Source organism: Portunus trituberculatus, chromosome 30 (genome assembly GCF_017591435.1).
Source record: "Portunus trituberculatus isolate SZX2019 chromosome 30, ASM1759143v1, whole genome shotgun sequence".
NCBI lineage: Eukaryota > Metazoa > Arthropoda > Malacostraca > Decapoda > Portunidae > Portunus > Portunus trituberculatus.
In genome coordinates this window covers 4,047,490-4,054,989 of record NC_059284.1, presented here as the reverse complement: position 1 = coordinate 4,054,989, position 7,500 = coordinate 4,047,490, and the positions used below count along the sequence as shown (strand labels likewise).

Below are 7,500 nucleotides of genomic sequence, written 5' to 3'. Positions count from 1 at the left end.
AGGAGACGCCCCGTGCCCGCGGCTCAAGGAAACACTGTGTGACGAGGAGCAAGAGGAAAAGAGGAAAGAAAAAATTCGTAGGATCACGTTACGGTACTGCCCCCACCTGGCCCTCCAGTCCGTCATGTGCAGGAACCAGGCGCGGCGGGTGACGGACACCACCCTGGCCCGCTGTGTCACCCAGGCCAGGCACCTGCAGGAGATCGACGATATGGTGGGCCGCGTCCTGATGCAGCACTACTCGCTCATGGCCAAGTACAACTGTGAATACGAGTACTCCATCACGCAGAACTGCACCGGATGTCAGGTAGGTAATGGTGTGGTGAGCACCACCCTCCCCCACCCCAGCCACCCCTCACCCCCTCTGCCCTACTGCCCTGCCCTTCACTAGGTCACGCAGGTCACACACACACACACACACACACACACACACACACACACACACACACACACACAGGAAGGTTGACCTCATTCGTAAAAGTTCTCCACCGTTTCTGGGTCAGCTCACGGAGGCCGCGGCGCCATCTTCCCGGCCTCTCGCCACCTCCAGGTTCTTCTGCAATTCGAATGCGCTCGCCGCCCGAAGAGCCATCAGCGTCACACAGGCGAGGCGAGGGGGACGTGAGGGCTGCCCTGCCATCCCCCTCGCCCCTCCCTCGGGAGCCCTGCCTCGCCTGACGGATGATACACAAAATTGAATTCGTTGGCGAGTAGAGTGAGTTTGTGAAGCTTCGTGCGAGTGATGTCAGGTGATGTCAGGTGATGATGGTGATGTCAGGTGATGATCGTGATGTCAGGTGATGATGGTGGTGTAACGAGGCCTCTCAGTGGTGCTCTGTGTTGTGATGTCACGTGATGTCACAGAAACATGAACACGGAAATTGAAGTAGTCAAATAACACCAGTGCACTTAATGAACCCGAACAAACCAACCAGAAGTGAAGAAGGGAAGACAACAAACAGGAGGAGGAGGAGGAGGAGGAGGAGGAGGAGGAGGAGGAGGAGGAGGAGGATTAGAAAAGAAAAGACTGAGAAAAAGGAGGAGAACCAGAAAACCAACAGAGAAAAATTAAAGTGAAGTCGTCCTACTTCTTAAATTGGACGCCGGGACTTCACGTAGGAGTGTGAAGGATCTCGCGGGAGACGGTGAAGGAGGCAGAGACTGGGGAGGGGGGCTTAACTGAGGGGTAGGGGGGCGCCTTCCTTCACCTTCATTCAACTAGAGGCGAGGGAAAATGGCCCAATATAAACTCCCTTTAGTAAACCTTATAGTGCTCTGAAGGAGACGAAGAAGAAGGAGGAGGAGGAGAAAGAGGACCAGGAGGAGGAGGAGGAGGAGGAGGAGGAGGAGGAGGAGGAGGAGGAGGAGATGAGCTAAGGAAATCAACTAAACAAACAAGCCTATACTACGATGTGAGATGCTAATTCTACTCCCCTTCCTCTCCCTTTTACTCTCCCTCTACTCTCCCTCTCTCTCTCTCTCTCTTCCTCTTTCCCTCCGGCCACAAAACAAATATTAAGTGACTGTGATGTTTATTGTGGTGATGGTGGTGGTGGTGGGGGGAAGTGGGTAGGAATGGTGTTGTAGTGGTGATGAGTGGTGTTATTTCTCGTGATGGTGATGTGGGTGGTGACTGGTGGTGATTAGGGGGTGTAACAGTGGAGGGATGTGATGTGGAGGTGGTGGTGATGTGTTTGTTCAGTTATAAGTGGTGGTGATTCATATTTGTGGTGATTTGGTGATGTGGTGTTGTCAGGTCATCGTATGGTGAAAATAGTGATGTTTTTGTGGTGATGGTGGTGAGTGGTGGTGATTTGGTGGTGATATTAATGCGCCTTTAACTCATTAACATATGTGGTGATGATGTTGGTGGTGATGGTGATGATGCTGGTGATGACTGTAATTCACTTTCATCCTGCCACATTCTTAAAGTGATGGTGATGATGGTGTTCTGATGGTGATGCAGTGGTGGTGATGACTCCTCTCTTAAAAATGTGGTGATGATATTCAAATACTGATAGAATGGTGATGACTTCACTCTTAAACTATACAGGGAAAGTGATGATGTTGTGGTGATGATAGTGACTCAATATTTCATTACAACATGTGGTGATGACTAATCTATGTGTGGTGATGAAATGGTGATGACATGAAAGTGATGGAATAGTGATGTGCGCGTGGTGATGATGATAGTGAGAAAGGGAAGGTTATGATGATGCGTGGTGTTGTGGTGTTGTGAAAGTGGTGGTGAAAAAAGGAAAATTGTAAACGTGGTGTTGTCATGGTGTGGTGATGATGTGGTGTTGTGAAATTTGCGAGAAAGTGCAGGTTGTACTGGTGAATGGTGTTGTGGTGATGATGTGCGAGAAATTCAAGGTTGTAATAGTGTGTGGTGTTGTAGTGGTGTTGTAGGAGGATGGTGTTGTGATGATGTGCAAGCAATTCAAATTTTTATCAATGTTTGGTGTAGTAATGGTGTTGTGAGAAAGTAAAGGTCGTAGTGGTGTTTGTGGTGTTGATGTGGTGTTGCGAGGATGGTGTTGAGACCGGTGAAGGTTGTCCAGGGGTCGGTTGTTGTATTGTTAAAGGTGATGCAGCAACTTAATGGACTTGAATTGACTTTTGGTGTTGATGTGGTGTTGATTGTGTCTTATGGTGCTTGAATCTGCTGCTGCGTTAGTGATCAGCTGTCTGATGGTGCTGAGGTGGTGTTGGTGGTGTTGAAGTGGTGTTGGTGGTGTTGATGTGGTGTTTATGTGATGTTGATGGTGCTAATGGTGTTAATGGTGGTTGAATCTGCTGCTGGTGGTGTTAATATGGTGCTGATGTGGTGTTGATGATGTTGATGTGGTGTTGAAGTGGTGTTGATGGTGTTGATGTGGTGTTGATGGTGCTGATGATGTCAGTGGTGCTAATGGTGCTTGAATCTACTATCATGTTAGTGATCAGCTGACTGGTGGTGCTGAAGTGGTGTTGGTGATGTTGATATGGTGTTGTTGTGGTGTTGAAGAGGTGTTGATGGTGCTGATGATGTTAATGGTGCTAACGGTGCTTGAATCTACCATTGTGTTAGTGGTCAACTGTCTGGTGGTGCTAATGTGGTGCTAATGTGGTGTTGATGGTGTTGTTGTGGTGTTGATGCTGCTTAAATTTGTTGCTGTGTTAGAGATCAAGACATTTTTTTTCACCTTTTCTTCTCCCTGACGTGCTGAGTGAGTGCTGTGCTTACTGTGCTGTTATGCTGTTATGCTGTGTTTTGAAGGATTAGTGCTGGTTTCCTTTCCTGTGTGCTGTGTTTCTTCTCATTCTCGTGCTGTGAAGGGAGTGTGTGGTTCCTCTAGTGTTGCTGTGTGCGCTGTTAAGTGCTGTGATGGCTTCATGTATTGTTTTGTGATCCTAAAATTAATGCTGTGTTTTTGTGCGGTTTGCGGCTTACTTTCATATTATGCTGTGAAGGAAGTGCTGTGTGTTGCTGTTTTTTGTGCTGTTTTATTTGTAATGTGCTGTTTTTATCATGCTGTGAAATTATTGCTGTGTTTTGCTCTTTTTTTTCCACTTGTTTTATGTTCTGCTGTGTTTTTTGTAACTGAAAAAAACGTTCTGTGATTGCTGTCAAATTCTGCTGTATTGCTGTTTTGATTCTTTTTTGCTGTAATTGTTCTGCTGTAATGTTCTGTGCTTGTTAAGGCTGTAATTTTCTTCCCTAATATATTGCTGTGTACGAAGTGAGTGCTGTTTGTGCTGTTTAACGCTACATTGCAAACCTGGGAGTGCTGTGTTGGAGACGAGTGCTGAGTGGTGCTGCATTACAACCTGGAAAGAAATGCTGTAATATGCTGCACTGTAAGCTTCTGAGGGGGCTGTAATGTGCTGTATGTTAAGCTTGAGTGCTGTTCTGTAGCTGTTTTAGTGCTGTATTTGATGCTGTGTTATATATTCAGAAGCGTTCCTTTACTGCTCTTGTTTGTTTGAGTGCTGTGGTGAAGTCTTGAGTGTCAGTGCTGTGATGTGAGTGCTGTTAGTTCTGTAAGAGTGAGAGGAGGCCCTATGCTGTGCTGTGGTGCTGTGCCGTTGTAGTGCAGCTTAAACGGTGACGCAGAATCCCTTACCGCGCGCCGTGATGCAATACTGTAACCTCAGACGAACTTTAAAGACATCAATACGTGCTGTAGTGATGTGAGGTGCACCGTGACACACACACACACACACACACACACACACACACACACACACACACACACACACACACCACGCCACGCCACGTAACACCAGCGACGTGGAGTGATGATGAGGTGATGAGGTGCTTGAAGTGATGAAGTGATGTTATTTAGAATTATTTTGTCTTGAAGTTTTTTTTTTTTAACGTAACATAGTGGAGGTAAGAATTTGGTAGGCCTACAGGTGGCAGGTACAGTAAGGATGCCATATATAAACACAGTGAAGTTGTAGTGGTAGGATAATCTAATTTGCAAGAAGGTTTTTAGGCCTATACAGACTTACCAATTATTGCCATTTTTATATTAGCAAATCTTCGTTAGTCAGTGTGTGTCAGGGTGTGTCAGAGTATGTCAAGGGTGTGTCAAGGGTGTGTCTGACTATCTGATGTGTCAAAAGTATCATAAGGGTGTTTTAATTTTTTTTAATGAAAATTCGTGTTATTTAAATTGAGGCTTTTGTGATTTGAGAAGATAAAAAAATGAATTTACAAGAAGTTATCAGTTCTACATAATCGTATCATTACCATTTATATATATATATATTTTTTATTTATAACATGTGGGCTTTTCAATTTCTGGGCTAAAGAGGATACTTTTTGTGGTACCTCCTATCTCAAAGCCCACCCGCTAGGAAACCATTGCCCCGAGTGAGGAAGCCCAACCTACACTCGGACCGTGGACAGGATTCGAACCCGTGCGCTTGGAGACCCCTCGGACCTCAAAGCAAGCATGGTTCCACTGTACCACGGCGGTCTTCCTGAATCTTCGTTAAATAGGCATACATTAAGGTTTTTTGTAATTTGAGAACATGAAAAGGGAATTTGCAAGAAGTTAATAGGTCTACATGTTGCAGTCTCTATTTGTTACACGTCTACCTATTTCCACCTAGCCATAAATTTGTCTTATATTTAACCCCTTCAGTATCATGACGTGTTTACATATTCATTTTGGTGACTATTTGGTGATTTTGTACAGCATCAGAAACTCATGGGGGGATTAAAACAGTGAAGACTCTGGCCATTAATCTTCTGACCTCCATAGACTCTTCCTAATGTCAATGGTACACAAATCTCAAGGTAAAAAAAAGCACAATGGCGTGTTTTCATATTCATTCTGCTTAGTATTTGGTGATTTTGTACTCCTTCAGAAACTCATGGGGGGGATTAAAATAGTGAAGACTGTGGCCATTAATCTTCTGACCTCTATAGATCCTTCCTAATGTCAATGGTCTAATGGTACACAAATCTCAAGGTAAAAATGTGTCCCAGTACTGAAGAGGTGAAAAGCTTCCTACTGAGTGAAATTTGTGTAGGAAGAGTTGAAAATGAAAACAATGCTGGTAACTTAAATACAATGACGTCGACGAGAAAAAAATAAAAGCGAAACGAAAAGAAAAAAAAACATGAAAATACACAAATTATCTTGACAAAAAGAGAAAGGAGTGAAATAGAAGAGGACAAAAGAGATAGGCCGAGTTGATAGGCCGTGTGTGTGTGTGTGTGTGTGTGTGTGTGTGTGTGTGTGTGTGTGTGTGTGTGTGTGTGTGTGTGTTGAAGGAAATGTTTTTACTACTACTACTACTACTACTACTACTACTACTACTACTACTACTACTACTACTACTACTACTACTACTACTACTACTACTACTACCGTGTTTTTAGTACCATTTCAGTTGAGTTATAGTGGTAGAGTTAGTAATACACATGGTTATAGTTAAAGAGATAATTAAATCCTCTCTCTCTCTCTCTCTCTCTCTCTCTCTGGAAAAGGGATGGAAAAACGTGAAATATGAAAAAAATGAGGGAGTAAAGATGAAACTGAGGAACGAAAGTTGGAAGTAAGATAGAAAAAAAAAAAATAGGTGAACGGAAAACGGGAATTGGAATACGAAGAGGGAAGAGGAGATAACAGAGAGAGAGAGAGAGAGAGAGAGAGAGAGAGAGAGAGAGAGAGAGAGAGAGAGAGATACGTTCGACAAGAAATATAAAGGTAAGGTGGAAGAGAATGTGGATAGAGAAATATGGATTATAAACAAGGAGAGAGAGAGAGAGAGAGAGAGAGAGAGAGAGAGAGAACGTGTGTGTGTGTGTGTGTGTGTGTGAGAGAGAGATAGATAATCAACAAAAATAAGAAAATCAACAACAACAACAACAACAACAACAACAACAACAACAACAAAAGTAAACAAACACCCAGAATAAAAGACAAAAGCAAAGAAAGAAAGGAAAAAAAAAGGTAGAAAATAAATAAATAGATAACTGAGATTGTGTAGAGCGTGAGTGAAATGGTTCGAAGCGTTTCATGAACCATAAATAAAAGCTTTGTTTGCTTCGTTGTCGTGTAATGATGCGCCATTCAAAGCTTCATTTAGGCCGCGTACCCCACAGCATCAATATCACGCAAGCCAACCCCAAGCCACTCCAACCCCAAGCCAAGCCAAGCCAAGCCACCTTCCCTGCTTGCCTTAGACTTTATTTCATGAAGCTCACTTTGTCAGAATTGTGGGAATGGTGAAGGCTGTCCAGTGTGGTGTGTGTGTGGTGTGTGGTGTGTGTGTGTGGTGTGGTGTGGTGTGAGTGTGTATGGTGTGGTGTGATGGTGTGGTGTGGTGTGGTGTGGTGTGGTGTGGTGTGGTGTGGTGTGGTGTGGATGTGGTTGGTTGTGACAGGATTGTGATAAATATGGACTCTGTACAGTGTTGTGTTGTGTGTGGTTAGGTTAGGTTAGGTTAGGTTAAGTTAGGTTAAGTTACTGTCAAATTAGGTTAAGTTAGACTAATGTTAGGTCAAGTTACGATCAAATTAGACTAAGGTAAGGGTAAGTTAAGATGAAGTTAGGTTAGGATAGCTTAAAATTAGGTTAAGGTACAGTCGTCAGGTTAAGTTAGACTAATGTTAGGTTAAGTTGCGCTCAAGTTAGTTAAGATGAAGTTAGGTTAGGTTAAGTTAAGATGAAGTTAGGTTAGGTTAAGTTAAGATGAAGTAAGGTTAGGTTAAGTTAAGATGAAGTTAGGTTAGGTTAAGTTAAGATGAAGTTAGGTTAGGTTAGGTTAAGATGAAGTTAGGTTAGGTTAAGTTAAGATTAGGTTAGGTTAGGTTAAGTTAAGATTAGGTTAGGTTAAGTTAAGATTAGGTTAGGTTAGGTTAAGTTAGGGTAAGTTACAATCAAGTTAGACTAAAGTTAGGTTGGGTGTTTTAATATTTCTTTTCGTCATTTTCCTTGTTGTTTCTCAGCGTATTTATAGTTTGTTTTCTTTTCGCTTAGTGTTGTTTTAATCTAT

The 7,500-nt window shown here is 43.2% G+C and overlaps 1 protein-coding gene across 3 annotated transcripts in view; it reads left to right on the top strand.

Moving 5' to 3' along the window:
- The window catches only part of LOC123510942, a 239,031-nt gene that overhangs the window by 93,906 nt on the left and 137,625 nt on the right, over positions 1–7,500 (top strand). For 2 of the 3 annotated variants that reach the window (XM_045266462.1, XM_045266464.1), the window contains exon 1: positions 1–307. This exon is cut by the window's left edge. The exons of the other annotated variant lie outside the window; for it this stretch is intronic. In XM_045266462.1, coding sequence (XP_045122397.1) covers positions 1–307 — 307 coding nt within the window. The remainder of the gene's footprint in view (positions 308–7,500) is intronic. 3 annotated transcript variants of the gene reach the window in all.